Source organism: Brassica napus, chromosome A4 (assembly GCF_020379485.1).
Source record: "Brassica napus cultivar Da-Ae chromosome A4, Da-Ae, whole genome shotgun sequence".
In the NCBI taxonomy this organism is placed as follows: Eukaryota; Viridiplantae; Streptophyta; class Magnoliopsida; order Brassicales; family Brassicaceae; genus Brassica; species Brassica napus.
Window position 1 is genome coordinate 15,890,644 of NC_063437.1, and position 23,079 is coordinate 15,913,722.

The following is a 23,079-nucleotide window of genomic DNA, read 5'->3' on the forward strand; positions in this document are numbered from 1 at the left end:
ATCTAAGAATATGAGCTTAGCATCAAGCCCATAAGTGGCCCAAATAAATACAGTATGGAAATTGCAAGATTAAACTTTTGCCAAAATAGAATAATGAATTGGAGAAGAAGACTGTTAAAGGGAAAGGCAAATCTTATTGCGGTACTGATCGTTCCTGCCCCCGGTGCGGAGATACTGAAGAATCGATAAACCACCTCCTCTTCCTATGCCCTCCTGCTCTCCAGTGCTGGGCCCTATCGAACGTACCGGCAAGTCCGGGGTTTTTCCCGAGAGTCTCTTTATTTGAAAATTTTGATTATCTTCTCCTACGTGCGAAAGAGAATGGAGTGCCTGAGGAAGCTTTAGCTAAATTTCCATGGATCATCTGGTTCATATGGAAAGCACGAAATGAGATGTTGTTTAATGGGAAACAAATTCAACCTCCAGACACTATACAACACGCCATTGAAGAAGAAGAGAATTGGCGTGTAGCGCAAGTTTTGGCTGGAAACTATGTTGGTCGCGGAACCCCTCTTACCGGACGCACAGAGAGTGAATCACCGCTGCCAAGATGCCAAGTGGATGCATCTTGGGTGACAAACTCTAGTGTTATCGGAGGGGGTTTTGTTTTTGATTTACCTTCGGGAGAGCATGTTTACGGTTCCACTGGTATGGAACAGGTCCTCTCCCCCTTGCACGCAGAGTTTACTATCTTGCTTTATGCAATGAAAAGCTCTTTGCAGCTAGGATATACATCGATGTCCTTTTATTCGGACTGTCTTCAGCTCACGAAGCTGATTAACGATGAAGAAGTATGGCCCTCTGTGGCCTCGGAATGGAATGAACTCAACTTTTTACTCTTTTCTTTTACAGATTTTTCTATCAATTTCATAACAAGAGAATGTAATGTAAGAGCGGATCTTCTGGCTAAAGATGCCCGCCTACAAAACTCTATTTTTTCCCATGTAAACTCTATGATTCCGATGAGGTTGGCCCCAAAAGCTAACCTGTTTCGATTGAATTAATAATACATGGTGTTTTGATGTAAAAAAAAAAATGAACTTTGAAGTAGGCCTATCAAAACAACAGAAATGCAATAACAATTATTTAATCATCCGTACGTTAAATAATATGTAAGGATATGAACAGTGATCAACTTTATGTGGAATAAAGGAAGAATCCAACTAATCCTCCCACTAATTGCGTTAATAAAGATGCGAAAATTATTATTTCTGGTGCGGGAATTATATTTATTTAACTTGGCCCTCACTGAAAAAAAAATATAAACATCCAAATCTCCAAAACATTAATAGCCATATCCCATACTAAGTACAATAGTACATTGTCAGTTTGTTGACAAAACAATTATGTGACAACGTCTTTAGTTTTACCCCAATATAAATACGGCAGTATTCTGTTCGTTTTATAACGCAATGTTCATACGTTCCGTTTTCTATCGTTTTTTATATGTAACTGTTTTAGAAACAAAAGTGTAAACATAACATTTCTAAAATATAACTGTTTTACAAAGTATGTAATTATTAACTTTAACATTTTATCCAAAAATATGTACTTTCTAATTTATGTATTTTTGTTAGTTGATAAATATAACTTTTATATTTTTAAATAATATTTTTTTTTAAATACTAATATACTTATAATCAAATTTTAATTTCTGTTTTAAATATGCACAAAAATCTGAAAACTATTAATTCTAAAAAGAGACTAATTAGAACATAAATGCTAGTTTGTTTTGGCAACAAACGGCTAGTATTTAGAACATGAATGTTAGTTACATCATTTAAAATTTCTATGTTTGATTATATTAGTAATAAAAGGAGATAATATATTTTCTTTATGATGTAAATCATGCAATCATTCACTAATATTGGCTTCTCAATATTCAGCTGTTAAGTAGTTTTTTATTGACATTTTCAATTACTTAAAGCATAAAACCATTTTAATTAGTAAAACTAGAGTAAAAGACTTTCATTGAGAAATTGAATCCAAGAAGGAAATGATCGAGTTGATGTCATGTCCAAAGTTATATGTACCACAAAGAATTACACAAAAAATTATATGGTACTAATTAGTACTTATTTCTAATAAAACCATGTTAACATCTCTGCCTTCTTACCTAAAGTTGTGTAAATGAATGTATGAAAACAATATATCATATGTAGATAGGAAGAAAAAAAGGCACATTAACCAAATATGTAACAAAATCATAATTAGAAGAATAATTTTTGATATGCGGAGTAACTGTGATACAGTCGTAATAGTAACAAAAACATATATGTAAATTTTCTGTTACTATTAACTATTGTGTGGTGAAATGTGGTTTATAAACATTTGAAGCCTTAGTTTTTTATTTATTAATGCCGGTCCCAGAGTAAGGGATGAGCAGAATGATGCAAGATCATCAAAGATGTTCCGACTTGTCTATGGCAAGTGCTCCATAGCTTAGGCTTTATGACTACCACTTTTACTTATTTTATTTTTCTAAGTCCTCATTATTATTGTGTCATCAAATAGTTCTTTATTTGCATGCGCTATCCAATTTAAAGGAGCTAATAATACCGACAACCTTTGCTATCCATTCCATGTGGTAATTAGGTGTTCTGAAATCAAAACTAGACTTCAGGTTTTAGATCTAGTTTTGGCATAATCTTAAGGTGGAAACTAAAACCTAGCCAAGCATAGGTCTTCAGTAAAGACATCCAGTTCCGTAAGACATATAGAAGAGTAAGGCTCATGTACAACTTTTGTTCTCCTCCTACTTTTGCTTACCATTTCATCGATTACTCACAATTAAAGTGGTATATCTCCAAAAAAAAGTGGTATATCTCTTACATGCGCATGTTACATATCAAAACCGTACTTAGAACATGATTAATGAGAAAAATTCATTTGGAGTTCTTCGAGTATGATTTGAAAATTTTACGCTAAGAGATGTCTCTTATTTGGAAGACATTTTTAGTGTTTCTTTGTTAAAAGGTAAAAAACGTATCTTCTATTACACTAAAAACCTCACCCTATAAATCTGTATTGATCTTGGTCTTAGGCCGTAAATAGAGGTAAGAGTGGAGAGGTAAAGTTAAGCAACGCAAACTTAGGCCGTAAGAACAATGCTTTCCAAGTGGAGGGAGACAGGAAGAGCTTCTTAGACCAGCTTCCAAAAGTACATAGTTCTCTCACGTGGCCCACTTCTTCAATTATCATTCACCATTTTAATCATTCATCACTAACTCTACTTTCACTTTTTTACATTTCTATATTATTAGCTAACAAACAAATTATGCTTTCTTAATTTGGTGGTACAGAAATAAGAAAAACAAGCTTTATTTGCTACCAACAATATAACGGAAGCATACGATCAATCTACATTGATCGGAAAATTGTCATGCAGTAATATAATGAATGATGTTATCATCTTAAATCAAGAGGGCTCAGTTTGAATCTGCTAATGTTTGTAACTAAGGATGAATTTGTTTGATTAATAAAATCGAAGAATTAGACGGAAAATAAAACAAGAGAACTCAATTTTTCTCCATGTGTTATTTCAATTGATCAATAATTTACATGCCATGTTTAAGCCTCTACTTCCGACGACTTCCAACAAAATGTTGCCGGTAAATGGTTGATTGGTTTTCTTCGTAATACCCGCAAATTATAAAATTACAGATGGTAACCGTTATTTACATTTGATAATAATGATGAAAAAGGTATCATGTTTCGTACTGTTTTTATTAGCAGAACACGGTGCGGCAAAAACCAAGATTGATTATGACAAAACAAAAAGATGGTGATATTTACATTCTAAAATTTCAGTTAGTTTTATACTACTAATTGATATAACTTTTTTTTATTACCACTTGATATGACTTGGTCACTTTGTTTTTTATTCTATGAAAGCGAAACCTCAACCTATATTTTCACATGTTTTGTATAATCACAGAAGCCGTAAATTAATACAAACATGATACATTTATATTAGCGATAAGTTTGAGATTAGTGATAAGGATTACATATTGTTAGATAAACCTTATCGTCCGGGTATCTAGGATTCGAGTACATCTCGTATATCTCCAAACGTGTATAAAAGAGGAACATTGGTTCATGAATAAAACAACACAACAATACAGTTTGACATGGTATCAGAGCCTCCTCTTGACTCTTGATAATTTTACCATATTTTTTTTCTTATCTCGTTTTTTTAGCATCTACGTTAAGATCATGGCTGAAACTACGAGTACGGCAATTGTCACAACAGACAAATTGATGTCACCATACTACCTGCATCCGTCGGACAACACGGGACAGGTTCAGACACCAATCTTGCTCAATGGAGCAAACTATGAACGGTGGTCGAAGCTGATGACAAACTCGCTTCGTGCCAAACGAAAAACTGGGTTCATTGACGGAACTCTGAAACGACCGTCCAACACTTCCGATGATGCGGAAAAGTGGGACATGGTCAACTCGATGATAATCGGCTGGATATACAGCAGTGTGGAACCAAAGCTAAGACCCTCCATCTCTTTGGTTGATAGCGCAAAAGCTATGTGGGCGAGTCTTCAACGACGTTTCTCCGTCAACGATGATACTCGTGTTCATCAACTACTTGCAGACATTACTTCATGCAAGCAGGAAGGTGATACAGTGGAGATATTTTTTGGGCGACTTAAAGTCATGTGGGACGACTTAGCTGACCTTGAAAAAGGTTTTACTTGTTGTTGCGGAAGCTCAGAATGCGACTCTATGGTGAAATTTGAGAAGAGTCAGGAGAAAATCAGAGTCCATCAATTCCTTATGGGACTCGATCATACACGATTCGGGACGGTTCGCTCCAATCTCTTGAGCAGACAAACCGAATTGAGTCTTGAAGCAATCTACTCACAGATTATTCAAGAGGAGCGACATCTCAACTCAATGCGCAACAATGACGAACGAATTCCAACGGTGGGATTCTCTGCGACAACACAGACCTCTGTTCCTCGCTCTACTACAGAACAGGCAGCCGCAGCAAAGTTTACTAGACCTACAACGGTCTGCACTCATTGTGGAAAAACCGGCCACGAGTCATCGAACTGCTTCCAGATCATTGGATTTCCAGAATGGTATACCGAAAGGAACAAAACAACTGGAGGAAGATCTTCTCGTGGTCGTGGCTCCGAGACAGGACGAGGCCGTGGTGGTAGAGGCTCCGGGTTTCGAGCTAACAACACACTGATTCGAGACACTGCTCAGCAGGAACCACAGTCTCCAGGTATTCCGACGCTCACACCGGATCAGTGGGTTTCTTTGACCAACTTCATAAACTCACAGAAACAGTCCTCATCTGACAAGTCATCGGGTAAGACAGAAAAGCTCTACTTATATGGCACATACAGCAAATATGATATCATTATCGACTCTGGAGCGTCTCACCACATGACCGGCGACGTAAGTTTGTTAAGCAACATAACAGATATTGCTCCTCGTCCTATATCTTTGCCAAACGGCGAGCTTACATGGGCAACGAAGCATGGCGCTTTGCGTTTGGGAAAACGCTTATTACTCACTGATGTCCTTTATGCGCCAAATATGACCATTACTCTTATTTCAGTAGCACAACTATTACGTGATATTGCTGGTTTCGTGCTATTTACAAAAAGGTTTTGTGTGATACAGGACCTAATTTCGAAGACTTTGATTGGTGCAGGTAAAGAGCGTGATGGGGTCTACCACTACACTGGTGAAATCGAAGTCAGTAATGCTGGAAGGCTCCAATCTCGTGAACTCTGGCATCGTCGCTTAGGTCATCCGTCCTCCGCAGTTCTTTCAAGTCTTTCTGATATTGGTGGTTTTTCTCATAGAGTAGAGGTGTTCGAAAAATCTTGTGATATTTGTGTTCGGGCTAAACAAACCTGTGGTGTTTTTTCTCAAAGTAATAATAAAGCGGATGGAAGTTTTTCTCTTATTCACTGCGACTTGTGGGGACCGTACAAAACATCATCCTCACGAGGTGCTCGTTACTTTCTAACTATAGTAGACGACTACACTCGAGCAGTCTGGACGATTCTCTTACTTGAAAAGAAAGAGGCACCGAATGCGTTAAAAGTCTTCTGTTCCTACGTAAAGAGGCAGTTCAACAAACACGTAAAGACTGTACGCAGTGACAACGGCACCGAGTTCATCTGTCTTCGATCCTACTTTGCCGAACAAGGAATCACACATCAGACCTCTTGTGTTGAAACCCCCCAACAGAACGGACGCGTTGAAAGGAAGCACCGACACATCCTGAATATGGCAAGAGCTCTGTTGTTTCAAGCAAGTCTTCCCATTCGTTTTTGGGGAGAAAGTATACTTGCTGCAACGTATCTTATCAACCGGACACCAAATAAGCTGCTGGAATACAAGACACCATACGAATTACTTTACGAGAAACCACCATCATACGACAACATTCGCATATTTGGAACGCTCTGTTTTGCAAGACGCATATCTCGTAATAGAGATAAATTTCAGGAACGGAGCACTCGATGCTTGTTTCTAGGTTATCCGATGGGACAAAAAGGCTGGCTGGTGTTTGATCTCGAAACAGAAAAGACCTTTGTTTCTAGAGACGTTATCTTTCATGAAGATAAGTTCCCTTACCTTACTCCTGAGCCATCACAACCAGTCGGAGTCGACACGGCACCTCACCCTGCAGTGTTTGATGAAGAACACTTGGCAGACTCGACAACTGATACTCCAACAGTATCTCCCTCAGGGGGAGTCGATATTATACCGACCTCCTCTGATCAGCCTCAGGAAACGTCTCTGGACTCCCCAGAACAACAAACAAACACTACCTCTACTGAAGAACTTGGACGCGGGAGACGACAAAAGACACAGTCTGTCTTACTTAAGCCCTACGTCACGTACACTGCACAGACCAAAGACCCCAATCACGCTCACGCTCCCACCAACGTCAAATCAGAGTCTTCAAGTAAGGTTTCTTATCCCTTAACTGATTTTGTATCTGTTCATCGATTGTCTCCGCAGCTTCAGGCATATCTCGTCAAAGTTGCCTCCGAAACTGAACCACTCAGTTATGAAGAAGCAATGCGCGACCCTCGATGGAACAATACTGTAACTGTTGAATTCGACGCTTTAGAGCTCAATCACACATGGGACGTCACTGATCTTCCCCCAGGCAAGGTCGTAATTGGCAGCAAATGGGTTTTTCGAATCAAGTTTCGAGCTGATGGAACCATTGAGCGGTTCAAAGCTCGTCTTGTAGTTCTCGGAAATCGTCAACAAGAGGGAGTAGACTATAAAGAAACCTTTGCTCCGGTCGTCAAAATGTCTACGGTTCGAATTCTTCTTGAGATCTCTGCAGCTAAAGGATGGGAACTCTATCAGATGGACGTCCACAATGCATTCTTACACGGCGATTTGGACGAAGAGGTGTATATGAAGCTTCCTGCTGGCTTCCCATCGACGTCGCCAAACAAAGTATTGAAACTACGCAAATCTTTGTACGGTCTACGACAAGCCCCCCGCTGTTGGTTTGCTAAACTTTCCACAGCTCTCAAGAACTTTGGTTTTAAACAGAACTACTCAGACTATTCTCTGTTTACACTACAGCGCGGATCGTCAACTGTCTATGTTTTGGTCTACGTCGACGATCTTATCATTGGAGGCAACGATTCCGATCTCATCACCAAATTCAAAGCTTACCTCAACCGAACCTTTCACATGAAGGATTTGGGGGTTCTTAAATACTTTCTTGGGATCGAAGTCTCACGCAACAATGAAGGTATCTACTTATCACAACAAAAGTACGCACTTGATATAATCAACGAGTGTGGCTTACTTGGCTGCAAACCTATTGACACCCCAATGGAGCAAAATCATACACTGGCCCGAGACAAGGGAGAATTTTTTTCAGAACCTTCTAAATATCGACGCCTGATTGGACGACTTGTATACTTAACAGTAACCAAGCCAGACCTTAGCTACGCAGTGCATACGTTGGCCCAGTTCTTACAATCTCCACGACTCAAACACTGGCATGCTGCACTCCGCGTTGTTCGTTATCTCAAGAATGCACCGGGCCAGGGAATCTTCTTGAGCGCAACAAATGATCTCACACTGTCTGCTTACTGCGATTCCGATTGGGCTGCTTGCCCACTGACAAGACGGTCTCTTACGGGTTACGTTGTTCTACTTGGGAACTCACTGGTCTCCTGGAAAACCAAGAAACAACATGTAGTCTCCAGGTCTTCAGCCGAAGCAGAATATAGGTCCATGGCCTTAACATTATGCGAAGTCAAATGGATAATGGAACTCATGCGCAGTCTTGGCATTCGTCAAAGCTCTCCAACATCCTTATACTGTGATAACCAAGCTGCACTTCATATAGCTGCCAATCCGGTGTTCCACGAAAGGACGAAGCATATCGAGGTTGATTGTCACTTCATTCGTGATGCTATTATCGCCGGGTTGATCGTCACAAGATACGTGAAAACTACAGAACAGCTCGCTGACATACTGACAAAACCGCTTGGTCGAACTCAGTTTCATTATCTTTTGGGCAAGATGGGCGTTCGAAATCTTTACCCGCCATCTTGAGGGGGAGTATTAGCGATAAGTTTGAGATTAGTGATAAGGATTACATATTGTTAGATAAACCTTATCGTCCGGGTATCTAGGATTCGAGTACATCTCGTATATCTCCAAACGTGTATAAAAGAGGAACATTGGTTCATGAATAAAACAACACAACAATACAGTTTGACAATTTATAAATAAGATACTATACTTTATTTATTTGCCAAACAAAAAGGAAAAAACACTGTATTTATTTTTTCCTTACTAATTAGTTTTGGTCATATGCATGGATAGATATGTGCATCAGTGCATGGATCTAAGTAAACAGATGCACTGATGAGCCTAGATTATAAATGAAACATGTGCACGTGTTCCTCTCTGTCTCCGTCCATATCCTAAACAACAAAGTTTGTAACCTGATATTTATATTCATAAAACAATTCGGTTGCCTTGGATTCCTCCTCAAAATTTCGAGTTTAGTTTTTGTGATTACATTAACTGTACACAAATACAAGAATATAAACTTAATTTTGTACAGATAATTCATAACTGAGAAAATGGAAAATAGATCTTAATCAACAGAATGTATAAAATAATTGTAGTATCAGAATAAATAAATCACTAATTTATCCAGATATCAGTAATTTTTGTATATCAATGTGTATATATGTGAAGGAAAAAAATAATTCATAATGAAAATCATAGTGAAAAAAGAAACATTTTCCTCTCTAATTTTGTTGATGAAACACACCAATTTTTTAATTCAATTTTCAAATAAAATTGTATTCAGTATTTAGGTTTAACTTTTTCATTAAATCAAAAACATTCATTCAAAATTGTATGTATAATTCGATCGACTTAATTAGCCACGTTACTGCAAAACTAAGATGATCATGATAAATCATGGCATATTTTATAAAAAAAAAGCGAAAGAAGAAAACAATGTACACTCATTCGTATGCGCACACTAACCAATGCATCATAAGATTCATATAAAACATACAAAAATAATACTACTAATAAAACTAAAAAAGATGAGACAAATATTCTAGCAAATATAAGAAAAAGCAAAAAAAAAAAGACATGAAATAGCGTGGCACCTACTCTTCTTCTTCTACTTCTACCTTTAGTAACTCTCTTGTCTTCATACAACCTTTTACACTCCTTTCTCCTCTTCTCTTCATCATTTCTCTTCTTTACACCTCTCTCCAATGGTAGAAACTGCAAAACACTAAACCTAATCTCTCTCTCTCTCTCGTGAATGGCGGCGCGAAAACTTGGGTCGTTGTTACGTCAGCATTTCTTCTCTCTCTTCTTTCTCTTTGTCGGCTGTTTCTTCTTCCCCAAAGGAAGTGACTGTAAACATAAAAAGAGGAAGAAGAAGAAGCTTAGAACGGTTTCTTCCGGTTCAGGTTCCGGTTTATCATCTTCTTGGTTGTCTCTAAAACGGTTTTTATCATCCACGACGAGGATATCTAAACCCCGCAGCCAAACGCATCCTAACGGTCAGTTAACGACTCTTACTTCCGCTAGATCGTCTCACAACTCTCTCGTCACTCTCGTTCAACCCGACCCGGAAACCCGTGTCGAAAACGGGTTATCGGACGAGTCCGAGGAGATCTTCTCTTGCACGACGTGCGGAGAGATCTTCCCCAAAACCAACCTCCTCGAGCATCACATCGCCGTCAAACACGCCGTGACGGAGCTAACCGACGGCGAATCGAGCACGAACATCGTCAAAATCATATTCAAATCGGGCTGGCCCGATTTGAACAACAAAGCCCCATCGATCCATCGGATCCTGAAGATCCACAACAGCCCCAAGATCCTCGCGAGATTCGAGGAGTATCGAGAGTTCGTCAAGGCCAAAGCCACTCGTACCAGCAGCAGCGGCGGAGGAGGAGGAGGAGGAAGACGGTGGGACGACGAACGGTGCGTCGCCGACGGGAACGAGCTGCTGAGATTCTACTGCTCGACGTTCATGTGTGACCTAGGGCAAAACGGTAATTCAAATCTCTGCGGCCATCAGTACTGCAGCGTCTGCGGGATCATCGGAGCCGGATTCTCGCCGAAGCTCGACGGGATCGCGACGCTCGCGACGGGGTGGAGGGGACACGCGGCGGTTTCGGAGGAGGTGGAGGAAGAGTTCGGGTTTATGAACGTGAAACGGGCCATGCTGGTTTGCCGGGTCGTCGCGGGCCGGGTCGGGTGTGATTTGATTGCTGATGATGACGTGGACAAGAGTGATGGAGGGTATGATTCTCTAGTTGGGGAAGGGAGTGGGAGTAAGAGTGGGGCCCTGTTGAGGATCGACGATGAGGAGCTTCTGGTGTTTAATCCAAGGGCTGTGCTTCCTTGTTTTGTGATAGTGTATACTGTGTAAGCGTGTGAATGTGATCATGTCTGTGTTATAGACTTGTAGTATAATGTTACAACTCGCGAGATTTTTGTGAGGTTTGGTTTAGATGTAATAGTGAAGTGTGAACGCGTAAGATGATTAAACAAATCTTTGTGGTGTCTTTCAATATGATCCAAGCATTTTTTGAGAGGTTGTGTGACTAGTTGATCTTTCTTGTTTTCTGTGATTAAGGGAAGAAAATGGTAGACAACTGTGAATGGAAGTTTAATAATGTAATTATGTTAACACTTTAAGATGATACTTACTGCTTTAGTTAGAAAGTTGATGTTGAAAGAAATGTCTCTTGCATTTGTTGGAAGCAATGAAAGAGTAGCTGTGAAAATAATTGAAAGAGTGAAAAAAAACAGAAGATTTCCTTTTGTTCTTTGTGATTTAATATTTTAGAATCAAAGTTGTTGGTTTGGCCAGCTTATTACATTCCATGAGATGCAAACTGATGGAGACCGCATATCACAACAAAATCAACATGTAAAATCATCCTTTGATCGATGTGACTCATAATTTTTTTTTTATATTAGAAAATTGGTCACAACTCTCAACGTTGCGCCACAGTTAGAGACTGGGCATAATAACTTGTTATTTGGGCATAATTAACCCAGACTTTTAGTCAGAATTCTTAATTTATGATTTGACATTTTTTTGTTTTTTTTTTACATTTTTCAGCTAAGAAACAACTTTTATATCTCTTATTTAATAGACAGTTTTTAACTTTTTTTAATTAAAATCTAAGAAAAACTAAAAACCGTTTCTTAAGTGAAGATAAGAATCCTAATTCAGAGACTGAGGTTAATGATGGTCTTAGGCTTGTAGTCACTACTTCCTTCGCACCCAGCTTGAAAAAACATGCTATGGTTAAGTTTCACGCATCGTAATTATGGTCACTGAATTAAAGGAACGTGAGATTTGATATTGGTAACACCTAAAAGCATGATTAGTTTAATCTTATTTTGATGTTAAGGACAAAAGTTAGGGACAATCCAAAATAATAGGATTATTGGTAGGACTTTTTGGAGTATCTTAGCAAAGTAATAAGATTATTATAATTAGTAATGACATATAAAAGATAAATTTAGAATAAAACATATAATACAAAACGACTGATTACATGAGAAACTTAAAAAAGTGAAAAAAAAAAATTCGAAAAAAGAAAAAAAAAACATTTTATTGAATTCATAGAAACTTAAACATTGTAGTTATTTGGGAGATGTCCAAATTTAGTCCATATATTTTCAACCAAATCATCTTTTAATTGTTGATGGCCTTGTCTATCCCGAACTCCTGCTCGACGACCCATTGTATTACCGAGATTTGTAGTCCTCCTAACTTGCGTTAAGCTGAGTGTATGAATCTCGTTCATCTTCGACAATCATATTATGGAGTATGATACATGCTCTTATAATATTTCCTATTTTCTTTTTATCCCATAAATTAGATGGATTTCTAACAACGGCGAATCTAGCTTGCAGGACTCCGAAGGCACGCTCAACATCTTTTCGGACGGCTTCTTGGTTTTTAGCAAATAAACAATTCTTTGGACCTTGTGGGAGTCGGATAGATTGAATAAAAGTTGCCCATTTCGGATAAATACCATCGGCAAGATAGTAAGCCAAATGGTACTCACTGCCGTTAACATAGAAATTGACTTCCGGAGCATTTCCGTTAATAATTTCATCAAAAACAGGTGATCGATCAAGAATATTAAGATCGTTCATAGTACCTGGAGCTCCAAAAAACGCATGCCATATCCAAAGATCAGATGAAGCTACCGCCTCCAATACAATTGTTGGTTTTCCGGTTCCTCGTGAATACATTCCTTTCCACGCGGTAGGGTAGTTTTTCCACTCCCAATGCATACAGTCGATGCTCCCAATCATTCCCGGAAATCCCCGTTGTTCGCCAATTTGGAGTAGTCTTTGCAGATCTTCCGGTGTGGGACGTCTTAAGTATTCGTCGGCAAACAAGTGGATTATTCCAGCGGTAAAATGGTGCAAACATTTTCTAGCTGTTGTTTCACCAAGTCGTACATATTCGTCAACTGTATCAGATCCACCACCATATGCCAGTTGACGAATTGCTGCAGTACATTTTTGGAGTGGTGATAGACTAGACCGTCCTGCTGCATCTTGTGTCGGTTGAAAATACGGTACTTCTGTGGAGAGACGATGCACAATACGCATGAACAATGATTTGTTCATTCGAAATCGTCGTCGGAATAAATGGTGAGGGTATGTTGGAGTGTTGCTAAAATAATCATTCCAAAGCTTCTCGTGGTCTTCTTCCCGGTTTCTCTCGATAAAAGTACGTTTTTTTCGCTCTTTTGGTTCTGGAAAAAAATCATTGTTTTCGAGAAAATCATCGAAGACGTTACTAAAATCATCGTTATCGTCGTCTTTGTGGTAATGATAATAGGATGAAGAAGCCATTAAAATGTTTTAAAAAAGTGAAAACGTTTTAAAATTGAGCGTTGGAGGGGTGATTTGAATATATGTTATGAGGAAAGTTGATAATGTATTTATAGAACATAAAAATAAAATCTTGTGATACATGAACTATACAACTTGTGATACTAAAAAACAACACATGTGACTTTTGAGTACTTCTTGTATTGTAGATGGTACATCTTGTGATACAAAAATCTTGTGATACTACACACGAGAGCTTGTAAGACTACACACTGGAGCATTGATTTTTTTTAAAAGAAATTGGGGTCTTGTATTATAGCCTTTGATATTTTGGCTCTTGAAAGGACTACACACGAGTTCGTTGCTTTATTTTTTTAAGAAAGCTCGTGATACTACAGACGAGAGCTTGTGGTACTACAGTCGAGAGTTCAATAGAGTACAACAAAGTAAAAAAAAATTTAAGAGCAACAAAGTATTCAATATAAAACATAAGTAGTGCAATACAATTTTAAGAGTTACACATTACAAATTAGCCATGAAACAAATTGAAGAGTTACATGAGGAAGAGTTCATAGAGTACAACAAAGTAAAAATAGCCGAGAAAGAGTTCAAAGATATCACAACTAAAACCATAACTCATTGGCTTTACTTAAACATGAAGAGCATACCTATTAAAACTAATACCAAAACCATTCCAGCAACAAAGTATTCAAAGCCATACGTGAACCTTGTTTTCTCCTTCGCTAACTCGCTAACTATCTTCTCTAGCCTAACCACTTTCCGCTCAGTCTCATAGTCAGTCAACATGGTTAGAGTTTCTACCTTTTCAGCCAATTGAAGTGTGTGTCTATCCCTTGCTCTCATCTCCTCCATAACTGCCTCATCCCACCACTTCCATATATGACACTCACCATCATCGACATTAACACAAGTGTAGTATCTTCTCCCCAGATAATTCCTACTGTTAGATGTGGCTATAACAGGTTGACTACCACAGTAACAGGTCTGCGGAAATCCGAACTCAACTTCGAGTTGAGGAGGGTACTGAGCCGGGGCACCATAGTTGCGGCTTATCTCTTCTTGGTCTCGACGTATAAGATCATCTGTCTCGCTGTAGGGACAGTCAGCTGTCTCCCCACCATACTCCTCTGATTCAGAAGGTTGCGTGTAGCTGTAGTCAAGGCCCATGTCTACCTAAACCTGAAAAAAAAAATATGTGTGTAGCTACCGTCAGTTCAAAGTAAAAAAATAGAAGTGTGTAGCTAAGGACAGTTCAAAAAGCAACATTTAAAAGACATGTAATAGCAAACATCAAGTAGATTCATCACGTTAAGCAAACATAAAGTAGATTCATCACGTTAAGCAAACATAAAGTAGATTCATACAAACAAATAAGACCCGAATTATCAAAGCCAACAGGGACAGAGTTCAAACAACATTTTAAAGACATAGTTTATAAGGTAGAAACATAGAAAGATTTAGTTTTGTTGCTCAGAAATACTGAGCGAGTAGCTTATTCTTGACAACTTCTTCAGCTTCAGTCAGAGGGTCTTTTTTGGTTAGGAGAGAGTCTAGTATGGCCAGTCTAGACAGCTTCTCCTTCATCATGAGATCCTCCTTCTTCATCATGAGATCCTCCTTCTTCATTTCCCAAATGGTCGAATACTCAGCAACAGACTTCCCTTGACCATTATTCCTTTTAGCTTTCGCAGCCTTTACACCTTCAGGACGGATGTCTTGATCACCATGACACGTGCTTGAAGTATCAGAAACTGGCTCACCAATTTTTCTCTTTGAACTGCCCGTGGGTTTAGGTGTGTTGAGGTTAAGCCATTTCTGTTCATACCTCAACACACACCACGCATGCTCAAGATTAAACTTCGAGTGGTGATCAGCGTAGTATATCTCATGGGCCATCTTGAGAACATCTGTTTCATTCTGACCAGAACTGATTTATCTTTCAGCTGCAGCATATGCGCCACAGAACTTGCTCACTACATCATTGATTTTGTGCCACCTCTGCTTGCAGTGGAGATGCTCTCTTGTTTCACCACCCTCTCTAGCATGTGGACTAGCTGCGACATATTCGCCTACTCGTTTCCAAAAACTCCTCGACTTTTGATCATTTCCAACGATCGCATCCTTGGATGTGTTCAGCCACCCGCTGATTAGGACCTCGTCATCGGATGGGGTCCATTTCTTTCTCTCCTTGCGGTCCACAGGTGTGGCTTCAGGTTGAGTTCCAGCGTCGGTTACTTGTGAACTGAACTGAGGGAAACTTTCATAAGGAAAGTTTTGACTGTTTAGAAGGCCCATATAACTAGATGACTGACTATATGGATTCCTTGGATCCATAGCTATTAGAACAGAGGAAGAGAAGAGAAACCGGAGAGGAAGGGATTGCGCAAACAAGAGAGAAAGAAGATGGTGGAGATATATGATACAATGAAGATGGTGGACATATATAATAGGTAAAACTAAAGATAATTAAACAGTAGACAAGACCATTACCGCTGAGAAGTAATGAGTTACAACTATAAACTCTAACAAGCAACCCATAAACTACAGAGAAGTAAAGTAGACAAGACCATTAACGATATGAAGAAGTAATGAGTTACAACCAAACACTCTAATAATAAGTAATGACCGAACCATAAACTACTTTCAGTAATGACCGAACCATAAAATCTGACAAGCTACACATAGAACCACAAAGCTAGTAACAAGTTATTAAATATCAGTTTACTTTTACGCAAGTACAACAACCTCTTTTGCATTTCACATGTATATGAAAAGATTTACTCTTTCAAAACTATGAGAATAATTATGAACAATGACCATAAACACTTGAACAATTATGCTAACTCAATCAAAGGAAATTCACAAATGAACAATGAGCATAAACACTTGAACAATTATCGTAAATATGAAAAGATGAACAGATTTAGTCAATCAAAACTATGAGAGAATTCTGACCAAGAGTTCATAAACGCAGGAACAATTTTGTTTACTCATTCAAAAGAATTCACATAAGAGAAATTTAGCAAAAATATTACACACCATCACAATTACAAACCATCACAATCAGGAAGCATCATCACTCTAAAAAAAAATTCTAACCAAGACGGAGATAGATCAAATCATCAATCGTAAGCTCTATATCGCACGAAATAAAATTAATCTAACCGAGACGGAGATTGAGAAAACACAAACCTGTTTTCGATTGGATCGCCGTCGAGAGAGAGACAATACGGAAACGCCGAGAATGCTTTCCACACCGAAACTCGTCTTTCCCCTACAAAGACGATGCATGCAACGCAATCGTCACAACAGATACCAATCAAACCCACATATACATCGACTTGTAAATCGTAAAACAGAGGACAGAGAAGAGCACATACCTCCTCTATATTCGATTCGGCGGAGAAGTCTTCGATTACACGACTGATCGGTGTCGCCGTCGAAAAAGAGAGAGAGGAGTCGAGATCGCCGTCGGAATAGAGAGAAAGGAGTCGAGACCAAGATTATTCGAAACAGATCTTCGTGTTTCCTCTACCCCTTTCGGTTTTCCAATCAAACTGTGCCACATGCTCAATAAGGACGAGCTCGGACGTTCCTTGATTAACCCACGTCTCTCTTCTTTTCTTTTATTTTTTATTTATTTTTCGGCCCATTTCGCCTAAGGACGGCCTGCTGGGACGCCGATAATGTTGGCCTGATTCTCTAGTTGGGGAAGGGAGTGGGAGCAAGAGTGGGGCCTTGTTGAGGATCGACGATGAGGAGCTTCTGGTGTTTAATCCAAGGGCTGTGCTTCCTTGTTTTGTGATAGTGTATACTGTGTAAGCGTGTGAATGTGATCATGTCTGTGTTATAGACTTATAGTATAATGTTACAACTCGCGAGATTTTTGTGAGGTTTGGTTTAGATGTAATAGTGAAGTGTGAACGCTTAAGATTGATTAAAAAAATCTTTGTGGTGTCTTTCAATATGATCCAAGCATCTTTTGAGAGGTTGTGTGACTAGTTGATCTTTCTTGTTTTCTGTGATTAAAGGAAGAAAATGGTAGACAACTGTGAATGGAAGTTTAATAATGTAATTATGTTAACACTTTAAGATGATACTTACTGCTTTAGTTAGAAAGTTGATGTTGAAAGAAATGTCTCTTGCATTTGTTGGAAGCAATGAAAGAGTAGCTATGAAAATAATTGAAAGAGTGAAAAAAAAAACAGAAGATTTCCTTTTTGTTCTTTGTGATTTAATATTTTAGAATCAAAGTTGTTGGTTTGGCCAGCTTATTACATTCCATGAGATGCAAACTGATGGAGACCGCATATCACAACAAAATCAACATGTAAAATCATCCTTTGATCGATGTGACTCATAATTTTTTTTTTATATTAGAAAATTGGTCACAACTCTCAACGTTGCGCCACAGTTAGAGACTGGGCATAATAACTTGTTATTTGGGCATAATTAACCCAGACTTTTAGTCAGAATTCTTAATTTATGATTTGACATTTTTTTGTTTTTTTTTATATTTTTCAGCTAAGAAACAACTTTTATATCTCTTATTTAATAGACAGTTTTTAACTTTTTTTTAATTAAAATCTAAGAAAAACTAAAAACCGTTTCTTAAGTGAAGATAAGAATCCTAATTCAGAGACTGAGGTTAATGATGGTCTTAGGCTTGTAGTCACTACTTCCTTCGCACCCAGCTTGAAAAAACATGCTATGGTTAAGTTTCACGCATCGTAATTATGGTCACTGAATCAGTAGTTAAAGGAACGTGAGATTTGATATTGGTAACACCTAAAAGCATGAGCAGCAATGAAAAACCAATAGCTTTTCTAAGTAAAATAATAACATTTATATTTATTACTATATTTCAATTATTTTCAAACAATTCCACCACTAATAAAACTACAGCGATAGAAAATTTTCTTTTCTTCCTTGTGGATGTTTTTTTGCCACCAATGGATTTTTATGATTTGCTATTCTCTCTCATTCTTTTTCAATACTTGTTATTTTTATCATCAGAAACCTATTGAGTGTATCACTAATAGTGCCTAAAGCTCTTCCATCGTATAGGAGAATATCCATGGTGCATAAAAGAAAGAAACGACAGGAAAGAAGATAAACATAGACAAAAAGGAATAGAAATGATTTGATATCAGGTTCAAGAGCACTAAAACTCTGATCTGATCATGGAGGGAGAGAAAAAGGTGCAGACATGACAAACTCATAAGACTGCAACTACAGATATTCATTTCATCATAAACTGGTTCGAAATAGGATCTCCTCTCTCACTCGAGGAAGGAGAAGTGTCGATAAGGCCATGACAACTTGGTTTGCCTCTCGGCAGTCCTAGTTTAAACATTAGCTAAAGCTTTCACTACGTTTAGTATCTTTACTTATATTAGAACATTGAAAACAATGTCACACATGTTGTAAAAATAATTTTTGATTTGACTAAATTTAACATTCTTTCAAAAAAAATGTTTTTTTTCGCAAAATCAAGAGGTTCATGGCTTTTAGGCAAGACAGAGGGCTGCTTGTTATCCTAACAAAGGATGATGTCGGTGTAAATGCTTGCCTTGTGATGTACTATTACATCTTTCCGATTTCCACTCTATATATATTGTTGGAACAATTTTTGCAATCCTACATTGCTATGATTTGGAGTTACCAGATGGTGCCAGGACTAGTCCATCCTTACATCATTCCCAATTTACCCACGATGGAGCTATGCACTCCTTACTAAATACCCCTAAGTATTAGACTGAAGCTGCGTTGCTATTAGTAATTTGACAATACCTTATTTGCGGACCAAACCAATGAAATGTACCCTCTTATACTCTTAAAATCTACGATATAGGCCCAACAGAAGATCCATAAACCCATGATGATGGAATATTTTCGTCTTTTTCACTAGACCAATTGCAACCATAAGGATTTAACGCTTTTCACCAACGTGACTATAATAAACAAGCATATACATCATTAATATGCACATATTTATATTTATTAGTTGGTATAGAATGTTTACTTAGAGAGACGTGATGATGGACGGTCTTAACTACATTATGTCTTCCTGAGACTCGTCGAGAGGGAAACACGTCTCATCACCGCCAGTGTTCCATAGAAAATTAGCGTAATTAGCGGCATAGAAAGAGTTGGTGGGATCGGCATCGATCGCTTCCAAGAAAGTCTCCTCAGCAGCCCAAAGATCGTCCCGTGCTCTCCATAAGAACGTGGCGTATTTGCTCAGGGCCTCTGCGTCTTTCGGTTCCACTCCTACCGCTCTTTTGAAGTATTCTTCTGCTCTGTTATACAAAAATATCACATGAGACACTTATTCACTAGATATAAAAGAATATGAGATGAACAAAATCAGAAATTTCATTAGTATTATTAAGTAGCATGATGCTTAAAATAGTGTATAACACCATTGCATGAGGAATCTACATGTTTAAAACACTTTACTAAGCCTCGGCTTATTCGAACTCCAAAAGCCTAACCGAGCTTTTATATCATAGGAAAAATGTATATATAAATTTGTACTCAAAAGAACTAAATCGAAAAACCAATCAAACGGCCACACCTAGTAACCTACTTACTACCAACGAAACTACAATACTAGTACTAATTAAGCTTAGATATATTAAAGCCAATGAAAAAAACATGTGTTAGTTTGTTTTGGTGAATAAATCTAGACTAGAGGACAGATTGTGAGGCAAAGACTTCAGACAAAGCCACCTTTTAACTTGTTGGATTCTGGTGGGGTGTCTTTAAAGCTCCACCGTAAACTCCACTATCATCAGCCCTCAAAGACTCAAAGCTCATTGGCTATAACTAATCTTATGTCTTTATTTATTCCCCGCTAGATATTTTTCTGTCCTGTCTTCTTACTCCAAAAGGAAAATAAATGGTTCAACTCTCTTGGTCGAATATATTCTGCTGATGTAATTATTATGACGATTTAATTTAATTATTTTTTAAAAAAAAATCCACAATTATGCCCCACTAGTGAATAGAGAAATCATCGAGCACTACGCCTACTTTTGACTGTTAGCATCAACTTGCAGGCTTGCAGCCTCATAATTCACATTCACAACCCAAGAAAATCTACTAGGAAGCTTCGAACGAACCTAACTTCAAGTTTACTAAATAAAATCTAATACTTAAAACAAAATTTAACCGAAACAATGATAAAGATGTGACAGTAAAAATAGTTTGTTTACCTGTCATAGTCATTAGAGACGATGTAAAGGAACTGAGCATAGTTAGCGAGAAGCAGAGGATTATTAGGCTCTTGAGACAGTCCTGTTTGGTAGAGAAGCTCTGTTCTGAAGTAATCAATCTCCCCATCCGCTTCTTCCACTCGAGCATCCAAAGGAGACACGAACCGCTTCCTCGTCTCGTGATCCAACAGTGCACTGTCTGTATTTGAAAACTGCATTTCCTCTGCTTCCTCCACAACCGAATTCCACAGCCTGAGTTCGTCTTGTCCCGACACTGATGTCTCCTCTGACTCTGTTGTCGTTGACCCGAGCGTTGACGAGACTCCTTCGGGTATGATTGTCTTAAACTGTTCTGATCCATCATCACCATCTGCTCCGTTTAACACCGGCCGGACGTTCCCGCCGCCGCCATTGTTGTTGCCGCCGACGGAAGCTGTGTTCCCGTTGGGAGACGATACAAAGAACGTTTTGACAACCGACGAATCGGTTGTTAGCTCTGTTACGGTGGTGATCTGAGGAGGAGCGGTGGCTGCGGCTAAAGCAGAGTTGGTACTGATAGAATAAACAGTGAAGTTTGCGAGGAGTATCATCACGTAGACCATCAAGGTAGGCGTGGCGGAGAAGACTTGCTGGAACAGCCAAACGAAGGAAGCGTGCATCTCTTCTCTAACTCTAAGCAAGATCCCTTGCAAGTCTTCGTAGAAGAGAACCTCTCTCATATGCAGCGTGAAGCTCTGGAGCTCTCGGATCATGAACACCATCGAGGAGAAGGCTTTGCTCATCGAGGAGAAGGCCTTGCTCTTCTTGACTCCTTCCTCCCATTTTCGCTTCTTCTTTATTATACGAATCGAGAGAGGAAGGTCGACGCTGTTCGCTTTCATCTCGATCTCGTGCCATGGCGGTTGTTGTTGTTGTTCTCTCTCGTCGTGGAACCTGAGAGTGAGCTCTTGGATCTTTTTGGAGAACTCTTCGTCGGAGAAGGGATCTAGGCTTGCGGTAGAGACTCTGCGAATCGAATGAGTCCTTGTGGGGGTGGGTGGTTGCCAAAGCTCGCAGGACTTGGAGCGATGAGTTCCGAAGAGAGCTGAGCGGTTCAGTCTCTGACAGGATGGAAACGGTGCGTTGTGACGTCGTTTTGAAGGAGATGAAGAATGAGCCGCCCATTGAAGGAAGGGCGAAGTGTATGCTACTTTCACTCCCATTCCAAATTTTCGATAGAAATCGAACTTTCTCGGCGAAACTGGTGAGGCGGAGAAGCACGAGAGGCAAGTAAGTGGAACGCGGAGAGAGAAAGTGAGACGATGAGCTTTTATATACACAGACGCGGAGCAAAGGGGTTTGTTCACTTGCACGAGTTTATCAAAAATATCGAAATATATTATTTATTTAATTAATTGAAAAATAATACTAGTACAAAATATCACCGGTTGAACAGCGACGCAGGGGACCTGACAAACAAGTAGCCGGTCCATAGAACCGACTAATATGATAAACCGGAGATTTATAAGGAGTTTTCATCTGACGGTGTAAAATAAGCCACGTGTCAAATTGATTTTCTTCTCCAAACTGTTGGGATTCTGATGCTTGCGAAATAGTACCAAAAAACTAATCAACGGTCTTGGAAACGCCATGTAGATATTTATATTGCTTTAAAACCAATTAAAATCTGAGAAAACAGGCGAGTGGGGTCCGCAGTTTACATGTATTTTGGTAACTGTTGCGATTTACGTCTATGTTCATTTTCTGTTTTGTACTCTTTTTTTTTTCTTTTTATTACTATACTGAATATGATATGCGAGTCGCTTCTTGGTTTAATATGAGTTACTATGTGCTATAATGATTGTACCAAATAATTAAACAAGTGATGAGTGAAATGCATTGCTCGTTTTGGGATTCATGTCCAATGGAAGGAAAGTGAACTACGTACGTTGGTTAATTTATCGTATGCGTAGTGAGATATATTTCGAGCTCGTTGTATATGGTGAGCCCGTAAGTAACTTCGTATAACTACATGTCAAACCTAAGTTAAACCACCAATATCAAAATCAATTGAATTCATTTTAGGTTCCGCCATCATTTACAAAACCAACCATTCTGAACCAAACCAAACGGAACCCATGTCGAGAAGAAATACTCAAGATTTGATAGATATCTTGTTTGAACGTGCCAAAACCGAGAGAGGGGTGAAAAATCGACGATGGAGAAGGAGAGAACAATATGCACCAACTTGGCCATAAGATAACGTCGTTGAGATAAGGACGTCGGAAGAAGGCGAAGAATTGACGGCTCTCGTTTGGTATCTGCTCATATCTTCTTAACGGTTGATATTTATCCTTCTTTCGTTGGACTCTTCTCACACTACATCGATATAATTCGATACTATAATTTATTCATTCCCGAGGTTCATTCAATATCATTTAATACACGTACGGTGGAATCTTTCTTTCTTTATTACGTC

The 23,079-nt window shown here is 38.7% G+C and overlaps 2 protein-coding genes and 1 long non-coding RNA gene across 5 annotated transcripts; 1 reads left to right on the top strand and 2 right to left on the bottom strand.

Annotated features, from left to right (window-relative positions):
• The first annotated feature begins 9,679 nt into the window (after positions 1 to 9,679).
• LOC106446931 lies at positions 9,680 to 17,368 on the top strand. 2 transcript variants are annotated; one of them, XM_048777853.1, is made up of 2 exons: positions 9,680 to 10,835; positions 17,117 to 17,368. In XM_048777853.1, the coding sequence occupies exons 1-2, from the start codon at positions 9,821 to 9,823 to the stop codon at positions 17,221 to 17,223; spliced, it is 1,122 nt and encodes a 373-aa protein (XP_048633810.1). In that variant the 5' UTR covers positions 9,680 to 9,820; the 3' UTR covers positions 17,224 to 17,368. The 2 variants fall into 2 exon arrangements, with proteins under 2 accessions (XP_048633810.1, XP_013685297.1); XM_013829843.3 differs by lacking the exon at positions 17,117 to 17,368 and having other exon boundaries at positions 9,681 to 11,107.
• LOC125608058 lies at positions 15,846 to 17,107 on the bottom strand. The gene is made up of 2 exons (XR_007339112.1): positions 16,782 to 17,107; positions 15,846 to 16,675 (listed from the first exon to the last, which is right to left on the bottom strand). It is a non-coding gene; the product is annotated as an uncharacterized LOC125608058 (long non-coding RNA).
• Positions 17,369 to 19,283: 1,915 nt separating the features above from the next.
• On the bottom strand, positions 19,284 to 22,431 carry LOC125575086. Of its 2 annotated transcripts, XM_048777852.1 has the most exons (3): positions 21,547 to 21,946; positions 20,622 to 21,513; positions 19,284 to 19,703 (listed from the first exon to the last, which is right to left on the bottom strand). In XM_048777852.1, exons 1-3 carry the CDS (start codon positions 21,821 to 21,823, stop codon positions 19,457 to 19,459), a joined length of 1,416 nt encoding a protein of 471 aa, XP_048633809.1. In that variant the 5' UTR covers positions 21,824 to 21,946; the 3' UTR covers positions 19,284 to 19,456. The 2 variants fall into 2 exon arrangements, with proteins under 2 accessions (XP_048633809.1, XP_048633808.1); XM_048777851.1 differs by having other exon boundaries at positions 20,622 to 22,431.
• Positions 22,432 to 23,079: the final 648 nt, after the last annotated feature.

What these genes read in the sequence shown, in the direction of transcription:
- LOC125575086 (XM_048777851.1), bottom strand. Translation starts at nt 21,823, where the DNA reads ATGGGAGTGAAAGTAGCATACACTTCGCCCTTCCTTCAATGGGCGGCT. An exon ending in GTCTCTAATGACTATGACAG is followed by an intron (nt 19,704 to 20,621) that starts GTAAACAAACTA and finishes TTTGTATAACAG; the next exon opens with AGCAGAAGAATACTTCAAAA.
- LOC106446931 (XM_048777853.1), top strand. Translation starts at nt 9,821, where the DNA reads ATGGCGGCGCGAAAACTTGGGTCGTTGTTACGTCAGCATTTCTTCTCT. An exon ending in TGATTCTCTAGTTGGGGAAG is followed by an intron (nt 10,836 to 17,116) that starts GGAGTGGGAGTA and finishes TAGTTGGGGAAG; the next exon opens with GGAGTGGGAGCAAGAGTGGG.